Source organism: Ambystoma mexicanum, chromosome 5q (assembly GCF_040938575.1).
Source record: "Ambystoma mexicanum isolate Mex_15411 chromosome 5q, UKY_AmexF1_1, whole genome shotgun sequence".
Taxonomy (NCBI): Eukaryota; Metazoa; Chordata; class Amphibia; order Caudata; family Ambystomatidae; genus Ambystoma; species Ambystoma mexicanum.
In genome coordinates, this window is record NC_090933.1 from 523,434,861 (window position 1) to 523,457,792 (window position 22,932).

Here is a 22,932-nt window from a genome sequence, read left to right on the forward strand (position 1 = left end):
AAGCCCCCAAGTTACCTCACTGAGAAACTCAATCTCCAGAGGCACACGATACATCCAATGGTGCAGAAAAGAAAGAACCAGTAGACAGAGATTCTCTGTCTGTCCCTCCAGAGTGAAACCTCCTTCCATCAACACGGGCTCACCCGCTCGCTTCTACATTTCAGGAAGGAGCCCAGGACAACACTCCTCTTCAAGAAATGGCTCCTTCCCAACAACTACGTTCACACACCCTCCACTCCCCACCTAACCTGAGATTGGGTGGTATGTTCCCCTCGGTTTCTCCCCTGATCGCTTGTAGATCCTGTGCTGGTGAATTGCCTGCCCTTCACCAGTTGTTACCTCCCCTCCCTTGTACCTCTGCTTCCCTCACTGTCTTTCCTCCTATGGCTTGTAAAGCACCCCGTTGTTTCCCAAGGATAGAGCTGTGCTAAATAAATAGCTTAACAAATAAAAATAGGACGAGGCTTATAGATGGCGGAACAGAGTCTAAAATGAAAGGTTTTACAAATGCCTTGGGCTTGGTGGACATATGTAGGTAAAGACACCCAGAGGAGGGCAAATATACTTTACTCCTCTAACAAAGCGAGATCAATAAAATGTCTCCCTGGGGGTGGGGTTTGGATCACTGAGCACCACTGATTGTAGTCTTGCTTTGGTGCTGGGGGGCAACCAAGAGAAGTAGGGCGTTTAAATGCTTATTAGTTGTTGAAAAAATGGCATCCTAGGCTAAAGACAACACAAAATACTACTTTGAAAGTTACATATCTACAAAGAAAAAGCTGACCCCTGGGAGGCTTATAAGGCTACATTTAGGGACAGGAGGGCAGCTTTCAAATCCTACAACAAAAAATGTGAAGCAGCATTTATACAATTAGAAGATAAAATGTGTTTATGCAGAAACTGGTACATGGCAAAGGCAGAAGAAGGGGATGCCCACAGTACAAGGAGGCATTCAAAATAGAATTATATACTATTGAGCCTGGACAAAAGCAAGAGGGACACATTCGCCTTTGCAGTGTCGAGTAAACTAACAGAGGACAAGGTAGGAAAAGCCTCTGCATGGTTCAACAATAGGAAGAAAAAACAGTGGCCTATATCAGGGACCAGTCGTGAAGAATGGAGTTGGACTATCAGGGCATAACCGAGACATTTGCTGTCTTAAAGGCATCACTTTACACTAACAACAGAAATAGTAACCAGTTGGAATTTCATGACTTTACGTGCAATCACACATCCAAAGACGAATTAGACCATCAACGAGTAAACTTCGAGGAAGACCTACTAAGGAAAGAAGTTCAATGGATGGTGGCATAGATGCAAACAGGAAAGACTCCAGGTCCCAAAGTAATACTCAACTAACTAGGGAAGAAACTTGGAAACCAGACCAGCCAAAAGATGTTAAATGTGTTCCTGGAAACCAAGAGAGGGGGCATCTGTTGCTGATCTGTAACAGTCAACTATTGTAGAGATCCACGAGAAAAACAAGCACTGAGATGAATGTTTCTCATGTAGGATGGCATTCTATTCTTGCTTAATACTAAAACAAAACTGTTCATAAGGTTTATGGCCAACAGAATACTGATACACTTGGTCCAAAGTAGGTTAGTGCTCAAGCATTTGGCCAGGTTGAATCTGAGAAGGTCTCATAACGCACTCGCAATGGCAGAGCTTATTAGGGACTCTCTGGCAACAATTTTTTTGTTGGGAGATTTTTCTCAGAGTCTATTTTTAGGGCAAGATATTGTACAATAATTGGTCACAACTTGTTATCCTCCGCGTTCCTGGCTCTCCAAGTGGTAGAATGGCGAGTTTATCAGAGGCAACACTCTAGAAGGAGCAGAAAATACTTTTGATTGCCAATTTGATTATCAATCAATATGGAGATATCCACACAGAATATCAGAGAAAAAACATTTTTAGAATAAAGTTATGCACAGGAATTATCTACAGCATGTACAAGTACACAGTAAAATAACTATTCATCAGAATTTGAATAACATACACAGAAAGTGGTCTAACACCCAGAGACATTCACAGCTAGACCTTTTTAAAAACCCAATAAGTCTTGCATGCCATTGTTCAGTGTATGTCCCCATATGGCGTCTAACCTCAGTTATAGCTATGCCTAGGCCATGCTTAACGTGGTATATTTGAGCCTGAGCCCAGCCTCAATGCAAATGCTTTTGTATTTTGTAAAATGCAAGCCGCAGGATCAGCCTTAGCAATGTTAAATGAAATTACATCAGTGTTCTTAGGCAAGAAAGTGGAACGAGCGCTAGTGACCGTAAAGCTGGAACACTATAGTCTTTTTCTATAAATAAAGCCATTCACTGATCTCTAGGCTTTTCTGGGACGAGCGCAAAGAGTTCTGATAAATAGTAAACAAGAGATAGCAATATGAAGGCACTACAAAATCGCAATAGGACTACAAAACTCACTCAGAAGCTTTAAGCTACTGATGAATAGGGATGAGCTAAGCAGACCTTGGATACTTTACACAAAAATAGATGATGTTCATTGATACCACTGCTACGGAGCAAGGCTCCCCACCGTCCATTTGTTTAGACAGCTTTTGGCTGGTGTAGGCATCAAAAGTGGAAGCCCAGATAGTATAAATAAAACAGGCTTTGAGCACTGCCACAGTTGGTCAGCAGAGGAGCTGGCAGGAAGAGAGATGAGGGTGCAGAAGTATGGCTGGAGGAAGGAGATGCTGAGACCTTCCAGAAGGGAGGGGTGAAGTCACTCCTTTTTCCCTTGCTGGATTTTAAAGCCACTGTGCAGGATTTCTGGCTGTTTTGAGGCATTTCGAGTCCCCAAAGGACTCTGCCTAATGGCTTTTGAGCAGCACTTTGATTTTAATTGAGCTGCATGGGGAATAATTTAGCTTTTCACCACCAAGGCAAATCTGCTCTATACCGAAGAGCAGACCTTATTCTTGATTGGCAAAATGCTGGCACCATTGATCCCAATTGACATTTAATTCTTTTTTAAACATTTATTCCTATTTTGTATGCTTTTTGATGGTGCTCAGATAGGTGGCTTTTGATACATTTTGCAAATCTTTGGGCATTTTTCCTGGATTGTGTAAACTGCTTCAGGCATCCAGTCTTCTCCAGCTCTCAACTACTTAGCGTCTACAGTTAGTATGAGAGGCTTTTTACCCTTCATTGATATCACACTGAGAAAGGTATTGATTGCGGCAGGTGTTTCTATGAGATTGCCTATCATGATTTGGTGAGACAGAAGCTTCTATGACAATTGCCTAGCAAGATTGGTGAGGTCTCTTAGCACAACCCGGTGAGGCAGGTAGTTGGTTTTTAACTTTATTTAATTTGGACTCCTTCAATTACAGCACTTACCTCCATTCTAGAAGAGATGGTGAACTCTCAGAGAGCAGAAGCAGCAATACGTTTTGGGCCGGCAATAGCTGGGGGCAATTATTCCATGATAGAAAGAGTACTTATGTGCCTAATGAAAGGTGAGTCAGTGAGACTAGAAGTCTTTAGATGTCTAGCAGTATTGCCCAGTGACCAAGAAAGGAAACCCCAGTTTAGTCACATGGTAACAGCTACTTACAGGTCCCTAAGCAGAGATCAGCTGGGTAGAACCCCAAGGGAAGGGCAAAGGATGAAATCAGGTGAGAGTAATTACTCTAAAAGAGCACCAATTACTAGTACCAATGGTACCAGACAGAAACCAGGCAGTAATACATTGTCAGCTAGTGGCAGAAAGCGAAGGACAAGGGCTTTCAATATGCCACCTGCCAAAGAAGAAAGGGAGACCTTTCGTAGTAGAACAATATCTGTTAAAAGTGATAGCACCAGTCCCAGGCAGAAAGCTGGCTGGGATAGAAGACCCTTTAACGGCAGAAGTGGTGAAAGGAGTACCTATCAGTTAAGAGATAGGGCACAGCTTAGGCAGCAGCAAAAGAACAGAGATGAAAACCATCCTTCTCCTTCAAAGAAAGAGAAGAAACAGGGCTTGGCACCCAAGAGAGAGCAGAAGCCTGCCAGGAGCGAGGAGAATAAAGGAGAAAGGAATCAAACTGCAGCTTTGAGAGTAGACTATGGAAACAAGGGTAAACACTCTAAACCAGACTGAGGATAATACCAGTGACTAAATATCCAAGGGGTTAGCTAGTGGTACAATATGGACACAAGTCTCCATATTCAGACACAAGAATCTTTTACATCACATTCTTACCAATCAAAATGTATAGGAGAAGTGGTTGAGGGCAATAATGGGTATATAGTTACAATTCAAATTGAAGGGGAACATCCAAAGGAGATAGAGGCACTATTTGTTGCTAACTTATATCCAACAAAAGATGGACTTTTAGCAGTACATAATTGACCGAGGTGGCTATATGTTAGGGAAAGCCCTGGAGGGCGGGGGGGGGTGACAAGTTACTTACCTGTAACTCCTGTTCTCCAGCATGGGACTGGCATGACTCACATGCTCATGAAATTCCTCGGTAAAAAGAAAAGCAGTTTTGCTTTACACTCAAAACTGCTTGTCTCCTCGGTAGCCAATCACTGTCCTCTGGGTCATACTGCCATGATCCAAAGACAGTGAGTTCCCTAAGCTCCACCCCTGGTGGCCATCTTCAGATTTGGTAGAGCACATAAAGTGGCAGTATGAACCAGGAAGAGCCACAGAAGGGAAAGTGTGAGGGTTCACATGTGAATCTATGCCAGACCCATGCTGGAGAACCGGAGTTACAGGCAAGTAACTTGTTCCTTCTCCAGCATGGGGTTTAGCATGGATTCACATGCTCATGAATACGATTACACAGCAGTACATATGCACAACCACAGGAGGTGGCAAGGCTCAAGAGAAGCAATACACTGACACCTGGAACAGACTCGCCTCAAAAAAACTGCTTTGCCGACCCTGGACTCCTCCCTGGAATCCCAGTCGACGCAGTAGAATCTCGTGAAGGTGTGGGTGGACCTCCACGTAGCAGCCCTGCAGATATCCAGCAGGGGAACACCCGAGAAAAACGCTGTTGTCGCTGCGATGGCACTGGTGGAGTGGGCTCTCGGCCGTCCTGTAAGGAGTCTGTTAGCCAGACGGTGACAGTGCATGATGCAGTCGGAGAGCCACCTCAAAATGGAAGCCATCGACAGGTCGTTCCCGTGATTCACAGGTCAAAAACGTACAAAGAGTTGAAATGTCTTCCGAAAATACTTTGTGCGTGCCACATAAAACTTAAAAGGCACGAGTGATGTCCTTTCTGCCGGTGTACAAGGGTTCGGGAAGAAGACTGGTAGAACCACAGGCTCATTGAGGTGGAATTCTGAAGGAACCTTCGGCATAAAGTTGGGGTGGGTATGCAGCACCACCCTCGTAGTGTGGAAGGACAAGTACGGATGCTTTCAGGAGAGGGCCTGGATCTCCCCGACCCACCTGGCCGACATGATCGCAACTAGGAAAGCTATTTTCCACAAGATAAACTTAAGTGGGGCCTGATGAATCAGTTCAAATGGGGGCCCCAACCTAGTCAAAACCATGTTGAGCTCCCAAGCTGCAGAAGCACCCTTCACTGGTGGAAAAGTCCAGAAGAGGCCTTTGAGGAACTCCTTGACAAGCCTGTGCGACCACAGGAATAGCTTAGCAGGCGCCCTGGTGTAACGGGATATGGCAGCCAAGTGTACCTTGATAGAGGTGTGAGCCAGGCCAGCCTTGGCTAGGGAAAACAGATAAGGAAGGAGCTGCAGAGCTGTGATAAACAGCAGCATATTCTTCTGAGGCCTGCTCCACACTGTGAAGCGTTTCCATTTATGGCCATAGCATGACAACATAGAGGAAGCTCTGGCCTTGGCCAAGATAGTCCAGCAGCAAGCAATGATGCTGAAACTCTAGGGATGCAGGTACCAGGCCATAAGGCTTAGCGACGCTGGGTACTGGTGCAATAGCGCCCCGAATTCCCTGCAGAGAAGATCAGGAAGAGGAGGCAGCCGGATGAACGGAGCCACTGACAGACGGAGTAGGTCCAGATACCAGATCTGACGAGGCCACACCAGAGCGATGAGCATCATCCTGCAATGACACTGAGTGTGTTGATCACATGTAGCAGAGGCGGGATCGGAGGGCAGGCGTACAGGAAGAGCCCCTCCCACCGGAACGAGAAGGCCTCCCCCAGACTCCTCGGCTGAGGAAAGCTGTTAGCGAAACTATGTTACTTGGAGTTGGCTGCTGTCGCAAAGAGGTTGATCCGGGGTTGACCCCACTTGCGGAAGAGAAGCAATACTTGATCCTGACAAAGCTCCCATTCGTGGCAGGGATGCAGTTCCCTGCTGCGCAAGTCTGTGATGGTGTTCTTGGTGCCTGTCAGGTGAAACAGGATGAGAAACATGTCCTGAAGAATAGACCAGTTCCACAGGGTCTCAAACTCCAGGGAGAGCACCAAGAGCACGTCCCGCCCTGCTTCCGGATGTAGAAAATGGTGGTGGTGTTGTCCATGAAGATTCTCACCACCTTCCCTCGCAGCAACGGCAGGAATGATTTGAGGGCCCAGAAGACTGACCGGAGATCCAGGATGTTGATGTGAGGGTTTTTTTCCTATGGGAGTCAGAGGCCTCTGGCGTGCGACTGTCCCGTGTGGGGCCCCCACCTCTCCAGGGAGGCATCTGTGGTACCCGTCACCTGGTATGGTAGAAACTGAAAGGGACCTCCTTGCATGAGATGCGGATGCAATCCCCACCGTAGTAGACCTCGCTGGAACTCCTGGGAGAGAGTGATCTTGTCTGTCCAAGAGCCGTACCCTGCCGCCACTGCACATCCAAAACCTCCTGAAGAAGCCTCATCTGCAGCCTGAAAAAAGGGACGAGGTGGATGCAGGAACACATCTTGCCCAACAGCTACTTAATGGCTCGTACTGTGGTGGATGGCACTAACGACAGGCGCTGAACCTTCCCCAGGATAAGAGTCACCCTCTCACCTGAGAGGGTAGCCAGGCATGCAACCACGTGGAGACGGGCACCCAGGAACAGAACGTTCTGCGATGGCTCCATGCAGGACTTCCGATAATCGATGGAGAATCTGAGATCTGTAAGCAGAAGAATGGTCTCTGCCATGTGCTGGTTTGCCAGTGAGTGATAGCGGGAAAGGATGAGCCAGTTGTCCAGATAAGGGTAGATACGCCGCCACCGGAGCCAAGCACTTGGTGAACACCTGTGGCGCCGATCCCAGGCTGAAGGACAGGGCCTTGAACTGATAGTGCCGTCCCTTGACCACAAACCTCAGGTACTTCTGATGGTTTGGGGGAATGGGGATGTAAAAGTAGGTGACCTCCAGATCTAAAGTCGCCAGGAAATCCACTTCTTCTAGCTGGTTGAGCATGTGCTGCAATGTGACCATCCTGAACTTCTGGGATTTATATTTGTTGGGACACTGTAGGTCTAGGATCGTCCTCCACCCTCCTGACCTTTTCCGTGCCAGAAAGTATCTGGAGTACACTCTGGAGACCCAGAGGCACTGAGGGCCGGCTCTATTGCCCCTTTCCTTAACATAGTGTAAAGATTAGAGGGGGGGTATCTGTACTTTTGCTCTCTATATGGTTTTGACAGAGGCACAGAGCACCTCAAACAAGGCTCTCAATTTGGTAACATTGAATGAGCAGCTAGGCTTAAGCTCTAAGGAGACGATGCAGGCAGGTTCTTAAGTACACTGTTTCCCCAAGCCCCACAAAGAAATGTCCACACAGTATGCTAGGTGATAACACAGCTTCTTTATAATCACTAAGGGTGCTACCAATCATGTACAGATAAATAACACACTTTGTACTTTAACAATGCTATTCAAAAATGGCAACAATATATACGCTCTATGTGATAACACAATACTTAGATTCATAAAAAATGAACCAACTGCTGACAGTCTTTAAAAAGCATGTGAATACTAAGTCAGGTGTAACTGCGTGGATCAAGGAAGAAAGGCAAGTTGGTTTCAGAACATAGGCAGTATATTCTCTTTAGACTTAAATAGTGATACTGTGTGAGGATCCTCCCACCTGAGCAACCTGTAAAGGAAAAAAAGACAAGGTGTACTTTATCTTGTCTATTACTGCCCAGTCCAATTAAGTGCAATAATACCCTGCTTTTCTTTTATAGGTTCCACTACCACAGGAGAACATGATCCACAACGAATCTGGGACCCCTGGATGCTTCCTGAGGCTGGAAGATACTCTCCCTCGTCACAGTACTTTTGAAGACCTGGCAGGCAAAGAGGTGGATATTCTTGGCTTGACTCGACGGGACCCCTTGAGGATGAACCCCCATTGCAAGGAGGTGTTGCTGGAATGTGGAGGCCAAGAGAAAAGGTGGAACTAGACAGTGTCGAAAGGCAGCACTTTTGGTCTTCGCAGTGGTCTGCGTTGGCAGGCCGTTACTCTGGCTGTGGATGTCCCAGAAAGGTGAAACTTGCTGTTGAATCCGAAAAGGCCTGACTGAAGAGGATAAGATCCCTGGGGACCTTGGATGCCTTTCTGTGATGATGGGTGCAGTGGCAGAAGTAGGTGTCAGGATTTTGCGGTTCACCGACTTTTGGATCTTCACGTGCTGCAGCCGCAGCACAGACCTCAGTATGGCATCTGGTGACCTGGACTGGACCACTGGACTGGACCACGGACCCTCACCAAGGCTGGACCCTCGGGAGGTCGTCTTTGGATTTTGGTGACAGGAAACCCACCAGCAGACCTTACTCTACGCAGCGAACTGGAGTCTTCTTCGGCAGAAAAAGTGGTCGGATGTCGTGTCAGGACTTCCTTGAAGGATTCCATGATCAGGTGGAACTTTTGCAGCTCCGCGTGTCAAGCAGCACAATGCCATGGTACCCCCTCTTCTGGACGTCAAACAGCAATCTGGCTTCCAGCGCTCACAAACACTCTTCCAGAACCTGGCCCACACAACTGGACTTCTTTGACCCAAGATGTCCAAGCACTTCTCTTCTGGACTCACGAAGACCCCTTCTCTGGACAGCAGGCACACAGGATAGGCTACTTCTGACGAAGAGTAGCAGGTGCATGATAGTCCCTCGTAGTTAGGTAAGAGGTCTCCTATCCAGAGACTCTCTTGGATCAGTTGTTGGAAAAACACAGCAGCTTTTGGATCTCGTAAAGAAAATGCAGCAGCAGACTTCTTCCTCTAGCTGTGCTTAAAGGGAACAGCTTCTTGCTTCAGCTTCAAAACATATTGGTGAGTGAGAGGTCCCTAGTTATACACATTTGTGTCCCATTCAATCAGGCTGAGCCAGGCTCAGGCAGCCAATCATTCACGTGTGTATTCATGCAGGCAGGTAGCCAATCAGGCTCAGAGGCATCCAGGCCATTCAACCAAACCAGACACCCATAACACAGACTGTGGATTGGCACCCAGCCTTTCGGAACACTACACTGCATTCACTCTAGTTTCAGCCAGGGCTGCCCCAGGCATTGTGCCACACACACCAAAACATGACACACACAACACACACTCCATTTATACAGGTCCCACCCAGAGGGTGTACACACATTCACACAACAAGGTGTAAAGACAACAGAAACCAAGAGGCTACAGTGGCCATCTTGCCTTTGTTCAGGAATCTATGGATTACTATGGCAGGGCCTGTGGGTCTCAAAAATGGAGGACACTCAGAGCCACTATCAAGTCAGCATGTAGCAACACACAGGAAGCCAACAAACATAAGGGGCACAAGGGTGTACCATCACCCATGGGTACCATAAGGGTATACCATGGGTGTTGTTCACCAAAAGGAAAAATGAAGAACTGCACTGCCAGACGTCCAGGCTGGATCTCAGAGGCAGAAAACATACTGAACATCCTGCAGAAATTGGTCCATGTGTAGTTCTTGACGCACCACAAGAGGAATGCGAGGGCACCTCTGTTGGAATTCCAAGATGTGTCCTTGAGGAGGTGATGGACTTCCACTGGTAGGCAAAGTTCATTAGCCGGGTGCGAAAGTGGGGGTCTGGGTTCACGGCTGGATCAGGCCTGCTTGGGCGTCTGCGTCCTGGGGCGAAGACGGTGACCTCCACTGCCAAAGGATTGTGAGTGGCCCCTGTAGGCCTCCTGGGTGGTAGAGCAGGAGGGCTGGCGAGAGGGTGCAGGGTATCCCTTGGAGGACTTCCCTCTTGAGGAATGAAAGAACGATGAGCTCCTCTTCCTCAGTGTCCTAAGAGAATATGCCGTCTCTGTGTCGGTCTTAATCGAATGGAGCATCTCGTCCACAGCTTTTCCAAACAAATTGTCCCCATCGAAAGGCATGTCCACCACCTTGGACTGTATATCTGCCCTGAAGTTCACGGACTTCAGCCAATCTTGGCACCAGAAGGCCACCCCATTGCCCATCTGGCGGAAGCTGGTGTCCGCAATATCCAACAACACCGTGATGGCGTGGTCCGAGGCCAGGGCTAGGGCATCGGCCTTCATGTCATCCGGAAGTCAGTCTAAATTGCCCTGAGCTTATGCCAGAGCTCACAGTCGTACCCGGCCAGGGTGGCCAGGGTATTGGCAGCCTTAACGGTGGAGAAAGCAGAGTAAATGATGCGCTTCCCCTCACTGCATCAAGCTTCTTCCCCTCCTGGTCCGGAGGCACCATGGCCCAAGACGATGGGTTTGATGGGTGCTTCCTGGCAGTGGCAGACACCACAGAGTATGGAGAAGGCTGCAATCTGAAGAACCTGGGTGCCGAGTCCGGGACCCTGTACTTCTTTTCCAGCCTATCCCTCTTCGTAGGAGCGGTACCAGGCGTTTTCATCAGGGCCAAGACCCCCCACCCCCACATGTCATCCAGCAAAGGGACCGACAAGATGGTCTTCAGCGAGGACTCCCTGCGTTGGGAAAGAATAGCTTCCTTCTTATTCTCCTCTGGCACCAAATTGAATAGAACGGATGCCCTCGGAATCATGGCATAGAATGATCCTACCTTGCCCGATGGCAATGCTCTGGCTGGCTCACCGGCGCCCAGCGGCTCCCCGTCGACAGGCACATACTCATACTCATCAGTGTGCGTTGCTGTAGTGCCAATGTTCAGTGGCTCCTCCAGCACCGGCCTGAGGGGAGACGCTGGTTGCAGGAGTTGTCGGTTGGTGTCTAGGCATGAAGGGTTAAGCTGTTGCTTCAGCCTCGGTGGGCTAGGCCTGGGAGGACTTCTAGCCACTGAGTTAGGCGGGCTGTGAAATGGCCGCTCCAATGGGGCAGCTGGTAGCCTCTGGTTTATCTACAACACCAAAGTGTGTAAGGTAGTAAGAATGTCCAGTGACATGTCCCTAGGCACTGGCTGTTAGGGAGAATTCTCATTTCATGGCTAATTTCCCTTACCTAGTGAGTCCCTCAGCAGCTTTGCTGGATCTCTGGAGTTGTTTCTTTTCCACTTGGTAAGAGTGTGAGCTTTTCACCACTATTACTTGTATTTTGCTATGTGTTTTTACCTGTTTTTGGGATTGTGGGCTCTGGAGTACACCACTTCAGTAGCCCCCTTCTTTGTGTGTGTCACACAGCACCTTCAGTGCCATGGCACAGGGTTGTCTTTGAGACTTCCCCTGACTCCATTTCTGAGGCGGACTACAGTCACCCAGAAAAGGGTAAAGTTGCCATTAACTTTACTTAGTCAATCTACCACAGATCCAGTACACCCCATCTTACATGGAGTACTGGAAGGGTTAACTCTTAACTCTTTTTATCTGTACCTCTTAGAGCATTGTTTCGCTCTTTTAACATTTAGACTTGGCTGGTGGCAGTGGTATCTACCCTAACTTTTCTACCGCGATTATATTAGATAAACGTGGTATTGCTCTTGGCTATTATATTAGCCTCGAACATAAAACCCGCTTGACCAAATCGTCTTTCTTTTGGCTCCAGTTGGGTTTATTCGCCATTTCTTTTTGTTAAAGTCCTTCTTGTGTTTTACTTTGCGTGGCAAGCTAGGTTCGCCTTCTTTGTTCACCGTCTTTTGGCGGGCTTTTGCTCAGAAGCCCTCTTCAAGGCGCCTGGGTGTCTAGGCTGGCTGAATGTGAGGGAGGGGTGTAGTCACCCCCTGCACAGGGTATCCTAGGAAACCCAAGTCGCACTTTGTCATGATTGGCCAGGGTAGTTGCCCTGCTGGGTGATTGACAACCAGGCTGTGAGAATGGGTTTTTTTCGCATAAAAGGCAGGGCTAGAAGTCAGAGAGTCGTCACTGGAACTACAAGGAACCGAAGAGAAGCGGAGAGAATGACGGCTGCTGCAACTACTCCGTCCCGGTGAAGCCCTGCTGCAGTCCTGAGCTATCTGCCCTTCAACGACTAAGAGGAAATCCAGCCCGGAGTCTTCTTCCCTTGAGCCTGGTGGGGATAACCAGCTCGTCTTCCACAGCCAGAGGATCCTCCTCCTTGGTTGAAATCGCTGCACACAGCTGTAGTGGTCCGGATAGTCATTTGAAGAGCCTCTCCTGTGTTTTTAAGGAGCGCACCTTTTATTCATTGTCGCTGCTGCCGGCTTCATCCCTGTGTGGTGCAGACCCCCTTCAGACGTCCTCCTTCACAACGAAGCTCCAGGAATCGTGGGTCTGTGGGAAACCAACAGGAACAACTGCCAGGGCACCAGCTGCACCATTGGAATAAGGTACTGTGTTCTGCTTGAGGAAAATGGGTGAACCCCTTTTCTTCATTTCCAAGGCTTGCCCTTGTCTTCCCTCCTTCTTATAACTTTTGCTTCCGAACATTGACAATATCGAAGTACTCTTGACTACGTTGAATCGTGAACTATCTGACTGTGTGATCTTCGGCAACAGGCCCCGGTGTCACTTGACCCTGGCTCCGGACCTTTGACTTTTGAACTCTTGTCTATGAGTGTTTCTCGACTCTGTCTGCCTAACCAAAATATTGCCTGTGATTTTTGCCTCCAACTGCCTCTGAGTATCTCAGGTGCTAAGTGTGTTTTTGTACCGGTAGCATTTCATGTCATGGATACGCGTTTAGTTAGTAGACCGAACTGTCAAAAAGTGATCACAATCGTATTCGCGGTAACGTATTTTGTGCATAACACCGGTTCATTCAAACACAGGGTATTTACCTTGAGACATACTGTACAAAGTGAATTGGTTAGTTGTAGTATATTTAACGTGTGGTTTTTGTTTAAGTTTAATAGAAGTGTTGTGTTTATAATGAATGGTTTAAAAATAAATGTACTTATATTTTTCTACCTGAAACCTTGAGTCAGTGTTTGCTTGAGTCACAGTAATTGTGGTCCCTTTGTGTAATCTCTGCTACTGCTCCTATACTCTTGAGATAAGCCTGGCTGCTCCGCCACTGCTACCACTCTGACATAGTAGTACAGGCTTGTACAAAAGGTAAAACTTGTATTGCTACCTGTAGTCTTAATTGTGTGTAGTGGTCTATAAGGGCACAGCACAGGATTCTGCCTAACACTGGTTTAGGCAAAAAAGGAACAAATGGCCATGGCCCCGGGCAAGCATGCCTTGGAGGGTCCAATGGCAGATTTTGCATCCCTCGCGGGATCCCCCTCGGTTCATGGGGCTGAGGCCTCCCTGATGGTCCGAGTAATAGCCCTCGTGCAAGTGGTCGTCATCAGAGCTTGTACAGACGTGTGGAAGTATCCTTGGTGCCCTGGGGAGAAACTCTGTAGGAGGCGGCAGCACCCAGCTCACTGGTCCTGCCCGATCCCATCTGGGAACATGTAGACAATCGGCACCTGTGCCTGACAAGAACCTCCTTTGTGGTCATGTGCAGAAGAGCCGCTGTAGGCCACGGGGGCAGGTCCAACCGTGGAGTTGCTGTTGTCTTGATGACAGAAACCACAATCGCTTTCAACGAAGTAACTATGCCAATGGGGGTCGTCAACAGGGTGGATACCGTCGACGGGGCTCTGGTCACCGACCCTCGTGGGATCAGTTGTTTGGTGCTTTGCCTTCTTTTGGATCCCCTGGCAAGGGGCATCCTCAAAGGACCTCAACCACTTCTCAGAGGGAGCACGCTCATGGGACCGTCCGGTCCTGAACGAGGCCTGACTGCACCCGGAGGCCGAGTCAGAGGCCTTCCCCAAAGTGAGCCAAGCTGCCAATTTGCGATAACGGTCCTTCATTTTTCATCTCACATCCATCCTTATCATGGTCTGGATGCAGGCAATATAGGCACTTGAGGTGCTGATTCTCAACGTAGATATTCTGCAGTCTACATTTCCCACAGAGTTTGAAGAGACTCTTCTTCTCTGCGGACATCGTTGAAGCGCGAATTAGGCCCATGCACAGGACTTCCAAAACTTGGAGAAAATCTGGTCATTAATGTAGATCTTCGCCTGCAACGGGTCCCTGCAACTGGTAGTCGAACAATGGTCACGATAAAAGAATCAGAGAGAAAAATAAAGGTATCAGAAAAAACCCTCGATAATCAGCAAAATACTCAGTGAGCAATTCAGAGGACTCCCAACACTGAAACGTGCAGCAAAAATCTGAAGATGGCCAACAGGGGCAGAGCTTAGGGAGACGACTGTTGCTGAATGGGGGCAGTATGACCCAAAGGACAGTGATTGGTTATAGAGTAGACAAGCAGTGTTCAGGCTAAAGCAAAACTGCTTTTCTTTTTACTAAGGATTCCCAGCCTAACAATGGGCAATATTCAAGAGCATATGAATCCATGTCAGGCCCCATGCTGAAGAATCTTTACCTCCAGCACCTGCATAGGCAGGGTCGAGGCCACAGAACATCAGGTCATCAGTCATCTAAAATTGTGGTCATTGTGTCGAAGAACTCGGTCCTCGACTTCGGGACATACGATTGCTCGGCGATGGGCGCCTACACCGATGATCCCACGCTGATCAATGCCAAATGGCACAACGACGCATGTAGTGCACTAGTCGCAATTGGCACCGGAGAGAACACTGGCGCACTAGGGAACATTGGCGCCCAGGCGTGCCGACTTTACTCGGCAACAAGCTCGAAGGCTTCAACAACAATGGTGTTGTAGTGGTGAACTTGGGGCCGGGCTCACCGGGTGCCACTGTAGCCACCAAGGCCTACTGCTTCGAGGGCTCACTCGTACCGGCAGCCACATTTCATAACATTTCCGAGAAATAAAGTTGGTACCCTTTAGTGCGCTCCTTGGAAAGAATTACTCAATCACTTGGTTATGTTAATTCCAATTTGTTTATTCAGTATAGGTTCTGGATACTCCATACACTTGAAGTTTCAATAAACAAACTTTGTCTCCCAAATTGTCTCCCAACACGTGTTTCCCCATGACTTTAGCCACGGTTCCTCAGGGGAGATTCCTTGTCATGTTTCTCATAATTCTGATTCAGTATTGATTGGTATTCAATTTTCTCTCTCATCGGCTCTCTATTTGTCTTCCTTTTGTTCTTTTTCCCTTTTTCTTCCCTTTTTTTTTCCCTTTTTTTTTTCCTTTTTTTCTTTTTTTCTTTTTTTCCTTGTGTGTAGATTCTTGTGGATTCAAAGATGTTCCTTTCTCTCGGTACGATTGCCTCTGTGCATCCGTGGTTCCCGGATGCACAGAGGCAATCGTACCGAGAGAAAGGAACATCTTTGAATCCACAAGAATCTACACACAAGGAAAAAAGAAAAAAGAAAAAAGGAAAAAAAAAGAGAAAAAGAACAAAAGGAAGACAAATAGAGAGCCGATGAGAGAGAAAATTGAATACCAATCAATACTGAATCAGAATTATGAGAAACATGACAAGGAATCTCCCCTGAGGAACCGTGGCTAAAGTCATGGGGAAACACGTGTTGGGAGACAATTTGGGAGACAAAGTTTGTTTATTGAAACTTCAAGTGTATGGAGTATCCAGAACCTATACTGAATAAACAAATTGGAATTAACATAACCAAGTGATTGAGTAATTCTTTCCAAGGAGCGCACTAAAGGGTACCAACTTTATTTCTCGGAATTGTACATATATTGCTGCAGCCACAATACAGGCACCCCTGGTGCAGACCCTTGGCCATCTGAGAAAGGAACCAGAGAGGCACAAAGGCTTCGCTCTAGATAGGAACTCAAGCCGACATTGGCTGCAACATCTGTTTTTTTTCAAAAACATTTCATAACATGTCGAGCATCTGCTCTTTAAAGGCCTCCCACTCGGCCCTGGTTTTAGGCCCTACCGACAACTTACCGGGCTCATCCGACGAATCAGACTCAAGCCTGCGCTGACGGCGTTCTTTCTTCTTATGGGAGGAAGAGGAGTACAACCTCTTTTTTGTTTTCTTTCAAAGCCTGTCCTCCTTTTCAAGAGTAGGTCCTTCCATCTCGGGTTCTGACGACCGGGTGGTTGCGCGCCAGAAACATTGATGGAGTGATTTAGGATTAATTTTCCTACAGGAACCACGGTCCTCAGTGACCTGACCGACACTGAAGCACCACACACAGATGTTGTGTGGGTCTGTAATTGACATCTTGGAACTGTAGTCCCTGCAGCGTTTGAAAACCGACACCTCGGGAGGGGACATGCATTTGAAAATGCAAACATTGATGAATTTGACGATTGGAAAGTTAGCTTGTGAGAGAATTCCTGCTCGTGCAACGTGCTTAGCGTGCAGAAAAAGGAACTTAGGTACAGGGGCATAGTGACACAGTATATGTATGACAAAAGATGTTGCGTCTGGAGTCAATGACAGTCAATTCGAGGAAGGACAGACTGACGGCCGAGTCGAGGTGCACTATGCCCTCTGTTAAAAGGTTTTCTGAGCAGCTGACACTGGAATGGATATCTACCTGTTGAGGAATCTGCAGGAGAAAAGCAATCCATTGAAAAATGCTTTGCAACTTTTTAATCACAACAGGTGGAAGATAGTCTAAGTGGCTCCAAGCTTTGAGTAGAGGAGGATAACTTTATAGCAAAACCCAATCTTATTGAACGTACCTGTTTTCGAGCACTTTCTACCATCTTCATTTTCATGGTAAACTTGCATCTTTTGATCATAGTATGTATATCTTCTTCTTGCTTGTTGAACTCTAATGTATCTTCCGCACCATCAACCTCCATGCTATCATCTTCATGACAAGCCTGAAGTTTTTCTTGTATTTTATCGAGAAAAAAACACCTGCATTATGGAAAAGGGAAAGATCACCAACCAGGAGAAATAAGTCAATCACTGGAAACATTTTGAAACCCACTATATATCCCATCTTAATTTGTGTATAAAGGCTAAACAGACAATATAAAGGGACACATTAAAACGCAGAGTATTAGGGCATAGAACATGAATTTCTGTGTGGCTCGATGCATCTGCCGGAAGATTCATTAGAAATGAAGTGCTTAGGAATTAGACAGAAGGCTAGGGAGCAGGTAGTTAGAAGAGTTGACTAGCAGAGGAAAGAAACCTTGGGGCAGGGTCTATTTGCTAATGGTCATAAACCGTCCTGTTCCGTTACAGGTTTGCACATAAGGGATGGGTCATTTTATTACTCGGTTTTATTAAACTGATGACTCTGGTCATCTTTTATTAACACCTACACATTCCTAGTCAACTCTGCAGGTTATTAAATTATATTTTCACCACAAGTAGACTGACATTAGGAATGTGATTGAGCTTTATCATGTTATTGTTTTTTTGCTCTTTTTACGGCTGAACGGTCAGACACACTTGACATCCAAAGAGTGTATCTGACCCAGGAGTGAGACTTACCTCCACCACAATTACAGAGAGGTGCATACTAGATATTTGCTAGTTATTCCATTCCGTTTCGTTTCCTGTCACTGTTAGATAAGTGGCACATTGCATGCTTCCTAGCAAGACTGGGCATTCAGGCAGGGATAGTTAGAACTCAAATCTGTCCTTCTGTCCTCTCTTGTATGCACCTCTCATTGTAGTCTCCCCTGAGAGGAATCCCTAGCGCCCCTCACATCAGAATCGCTACATGATTTGTTTGTTGCTTAAGAGCATTTACTTTTGGGGTAGTGTTCCAATTTAATTTGTGTCATCTACTTGCTAAGAGTCGGGTAAAATAAAAATTTCTTAAAGTATGCAAGTTGTCAGGAATCTGCGATAGTTCTACTTCGGGTGCATGCCCTAAAAGATGTAGAACACCAGAGATGTATGCCCTATCGGTGTGGTTGTCTACACAGAGGTATTACCCTCCCTTGGCTTTAGATACCTCAATGAAATAATTGTACACAATATAAACTATACCTTTCTAGAGTACCAACTTATGCATTTCAATATTTACATGTACTTTTCACATCACAATATGTCATTGTATGGCACTAACCAGTTACCAGTACTCACAAGAATAGCTTATCTCAGCTTTTCTCCCACTCGACTAATGCAGACTATGCACATATTTGACCCTAAACTGAAGACCGTGTCAACAACGGTATCTGCAAGTGCTATTGAAGGCAGTGAATCTCAGAGAGAAGAAGGGCCGAGTGGTCTGCATTATGTACTTCGGTATAGGGGGAAATCAGACTGTAAGAGGACAAAACAAAAATGCTGCAAGTCCACACATGTAAGTATTGTGTTTTGCAATTCACAAGTAAAGAAGATTGTGAATAGCCACAAAAGAAGACATGCAAACGGCAAGAAATATATGGCCTCTTGACAACTGATTTTGAGAGATACAGGGATGAACACCCAGACTGAGTACTCCGCAATCTCAAGAAGGTTCCCCCCCACTGTCCTATTGGGCAGAGAATGGCCAAAGGGTTAAAAAATGTGCAGTTTGCACTCGGCTGAACCAATGGCAACAGTGAGATTATGGCACTGGGGAGTTTTTTTTTTGGGAGGAAGCAGATTTTCAGAGAGGAATGGTTACGTGCGCAGAAGACATGGGATTACATGGTGTGGAAACTGGAAGATTTGTTTAATTAGGGTGCTGCAGCATGCAGCCACAGAGTCAAAGAAATATCAGAGCATGCCTATGGTCTATGACAGATTATGCAAGTAGGCTGCAGGACACACTTTCATAAAATAGTATAACACATTAATGAGTTAATGAGAGTCTCCCACCATTGTTGGATGGCGCAATACAGTCCCTATCCTTTACTCAAATTACTACTCCTGAGATGCCACATTATGCAACAAGCAACCTATTCCTTAAACTGCAGCAATGGGTTATGAGCACGCCAGAAACTTGTGAGAGGTAATTTTGAAAATTCGGAAAGGAAGGGAAGCAATGCCAAAGGACGGGTCACGGCCAGTGAATGAGTTTGTTTCCTATTTAAATTAAGTTTACAAAATAACTGACAAATGTGCAGCTCCGGAAGGAGATGCAAAAGGTATTTTGTGAGAAGCTATGAACTTCAGTAATACTATTTTGCCAGGCCTGAATAAAACTACCATACAGAAAAGAACAGAATCTAATGATGGCGTTTGTGTAAGGAAGCACTGGTAGCAGTGGGGAGGCACGGATTTGAAATCATAGCATGGCATAAATTAATGAGTACAACTTATCAGTACAAGAAAACGTTGCTTTCATGTTAAGGGAGGCAAAAGTACTGCATAAGAAAGATGGGCATTTGCAAGCAGATTCATTGTTTCTTCTTTGTAGGGCAAATTACAGAAAGGGGAAAAGAAAAAAAAATTACAAAATATCGCAAAGGGGACGCCTAGAAAATATCTGCTTGAAGTAACTGCTCCAGGCCGATTCCCTTGAGAAGATCTCACTTCCGAAATGTTACGGTGTCATCTCCTTTAAAAGTGACTGCCAACCCGCCCTGACAGGTAAAGTTGCATATACCTCGAACTTAAAAGGAAAAAACAGAAGCACACCAAGACCGTCGATGCAGGTCTCCTTTGTGGGATGCAGCGTTGCTGGTGTGGAATGTGAGAGCGGATCGGAAAGACACCAAGGAGAGGAGAAGCACCCTGGCAACTGGGTCGGCACGCCATTTGGTTCTCCAGCACTCGAGGCCCCCCATACTGGCATTGAAGTTAAGCAAGGGGGAGAAAGGAGCTATAGGCATTTAGTATCAAGGTGCTGTTACAGCCAGTTACACTTTAGTTTTTAGTGGGCATGCAGAATAGGGAGGGGGAGGGTCGGGGGAAAAGTGGGGGAAGAGCACAAGGTGGGGCAGTGCTGAGGCCCTTAAAAGCAAAGTTAGTTGAAAAGCAACATGTTCAGTGTTCTGCTGTACACCCAGTACGACTGTTCTGCTCTCAAAGATGGCGAGAGTGCGTTCCAATGTCTAGCTGCAAAGGTAGGGAAGCTTGTCCCACCTGCTCTGGATTTTAAGAATTTAGAAAGAAGCGGCCTGTACGTGTATGCTGATCTGAGTGGCCTGTCTGATTGGGCTCTGTTGATCTTCTGAGAGAGGTCAGAGGCATCCGAGAGTGATGCAGTGTGTTGAAAATGATTCGCTCTTGAACTTGGAGCCAATGGACCTCTTTCCTGGCGATGAAGATATGCTCTCTTTTGGCAATGTTAAGGGCAGCCCTGATGGCATTGTTCTGGATCACCTATATCTTGTTGATGTTGTGTTGTGAAATACCTGCGAAGAGGGCATTGCAGTATTCTAGTCTTGGCCGATCCGATGATTGCTCTGGCGACGCAACTGTCCTGGGAGAGGAAGGCTCTCGAGGCATTGATGAGCTTTGTGGTGTGAGCGGCGGATGAGGCAATGGCATTCATCTAGCGTGTGAGTCAGAAGCAGTTAATGAATTTGGTGATGAATGGGACAAGGGATTCTGAACATACCTTGACAATGGAAGCTGGGCAGATGTCTCCTTTGCACCTGGTGGGTTTCAGGATGTTTAGGATGGTGGCCATTTCTTTTTCAGAGACATATCTAAAAAACTGAACAGTGGGTTCTGTTTAGGGGTTTGTCTGGCACGGTCAGGAGCAGGAGCATGTGCAGTGGTGGGCAAGGTAGGACATTTGAGAAGGGACTGTTTGTGGAGGATTTGTGTGTGTAGCAAATATATGTTGTTCAACAGGGCATTCTGTATCTCAGTCCACCAAGCTACGTCTTTGGTGATGGCAGGAGGCGGGGCAGGTGGCGTTACAAGTTCTCTTAGAATGATGAATACCTCCCTTGTAGTGGAGTTAGCGCTGGCTATTCTAGCGTTACATGAGGTTGCGTTAGCTGTGGTAATCGCTTGTCTGTAGGTTTTAGAGGCGCTGGCAAAGAAAATGTTGTGCACTGTGGGGCTATTCCCCCAGTTGGCTTCAGCTGTGCGTTTTATGGCTCGGAGCTTGTGGAGCTCAGGCGTAAACAAGGCGATGGCATGCCTTGCTTGTTTGGGTTTTTTGTGGGGTTAGAGGTGCAACAGTGTTAACCGCGGTGGTGAGTGTCCTAGAGTAAAGGCCTTCTAGTGTGTTGGGGTCATTGGAGTGGAGGTTTAGGGGATTCAGATCCTTTAGCAGTGGTCTAATGGCATCTTTTGATAGTTTACGGGAGCTGCAGGCGAGTGTGGGAGTCAGGGCGATGGTGTGCAGGGTTGGCGGTGTAGAGGGCGAGATGGTGAAAGACTACAGGCGAGTGAGGGAGTCAGGGCGACAGTGTGCAGGGTTGGAGGTGTAGAGGGCGAGATGATGAAAGACACAACATGGTGGTCAGACCAGGGACAGGGGGTGTTGGTGCTGACGGTGATGTGGCAATTAAGGTCTGCTATCCAATCAAGGATGCAGCTTTTGGCATGGGTGGGGGCATTGATACAGAGAGTGAAACCCAGTACAGTGAGCCAGTTGGCTACTGAGGCAGCATTGATGTCCACGGGGTCATCGCGGCCAAAGTTCATGTTGCCTAGCAGTATCATTTTGGTTCTAGGCTTGATGTATGGGACTACTAGATGAAGGAGGTCCTCCTCAAATGATAGGATGGGTCCTGGAGGGTGATATATGATGTGGAGGTTGAGTGTTTCAGTGTGAGAGGTGGCGATTTTGATGGAAAGTAAGTTGCAATTCCCAACCAAGGAGGTAGTCATGTGTCTGATTGAAAGGGTTACTTTGGCAATCAGGGCTATGCCACCCCTTCCCACTAGGTCTGTCACTCCCGTATATAGCATAGCGAGAGGGGACCGCTGGGGAAAGCGGTGGTCCGGATGCTTCGTGCAGCCAGGTTTCAGTAGTGGCCAGGAGGTCAAGATTGAGAGTGCTAATAAGGTCATTAATATCTAGAGTGTGTGCCGGGATAGATCTGGCAATTATGAGGGCTCCCTTTAGTGGTTGTTGTTGTGTGGTGGTGTTGAGTACTGTGTCTGAGGTGGCTATGCTGTCTGGTGGCAATTGGTGAGGGGGAGGGTGTAGCGGGCCCGGGGGTTGTCAAGGGTTGGTACACGAGGCAAGGATGTTGAGTTTTGCTAGCTGGGCGTGCATGAGTGTGCATGCTAATGCACAGATTTCCTGTTAGTCCTGGGCTGGGAGCCAAAGGCGATGTGAAGTTTCCAGATCCTGCAGCGTAGCCTGGAGTTCCTGTGAGTGCTGGGCGTCGAGTTGGACACGGTAGTGTGGGAGGACCAATGTGCAGTGGCTGAGATGCAGTTGGCAAGATGTAACGCGTGAGAGGTGTTTGGTGCGTGTTCAGGGGTATGGCTGTGGAGTGGTTGAGTGTGAGATGCGCCGGGGACCTTGAGGGTAGATTGTGATGTTGCGTTGATGGAGTGGGAAAAGCTGGTGGTGATGTACTTGGAGGTGGGAGTCAAGAGCGGCAGCAGAGGGGGGGCCGAGCCTAGGTGGAGCCAGAGTAATTGTCATTGCACAGTGTGGGCGCAAGGTGCACAATTTACTGGACAGTGAGTAGCAGTGAGCATTAAAGGGAAATGCAGGCTTACCTTCACCAGTGTTGATAGTGTTACAGGCTGGCAAGGGGTCCAGGCGAGGGGGTTGTGCCCGTAGCACAGTGCGGATCCGGTGGAGATCGGCAGAGATGCAGTGGGCCAACTCGCTTCGCCTAAGGTGATGTCCTTGTGGGGTTGCCGACGTCACCTTCTAGCTTGGTGCTGGGTGGCAGGGATAGGTCAGTTGCAACCAATCGTGTGCTTCC

At 47.3% G+C, this 22,932-nt stretch overlaps 1 protein-coding gene across 1 annotated transcript in view; it reads right to left on the reverse strand.

Moving 5' to 3' along the window:
• Nucleotides 1-22,932, reverse strand: part of PRKDC (protein kinase, DNA-activated, catalytic subunit) — a 3,362,625-nt gene that overhangs the window by 716,672 nt on the left and 2,623,021 nt on the right. Inside the window, exon 69 of the mRNA XM_069621025.1 lies at nt 16,873-17,053. Within this exon, the coding sequence (XP_069477126.1) occupies nt 16,873-17,053 (181 nt within the window). The remainder of the gene's footprint in view (nt 1-16,872; nt 17,054-22,932) is intronic.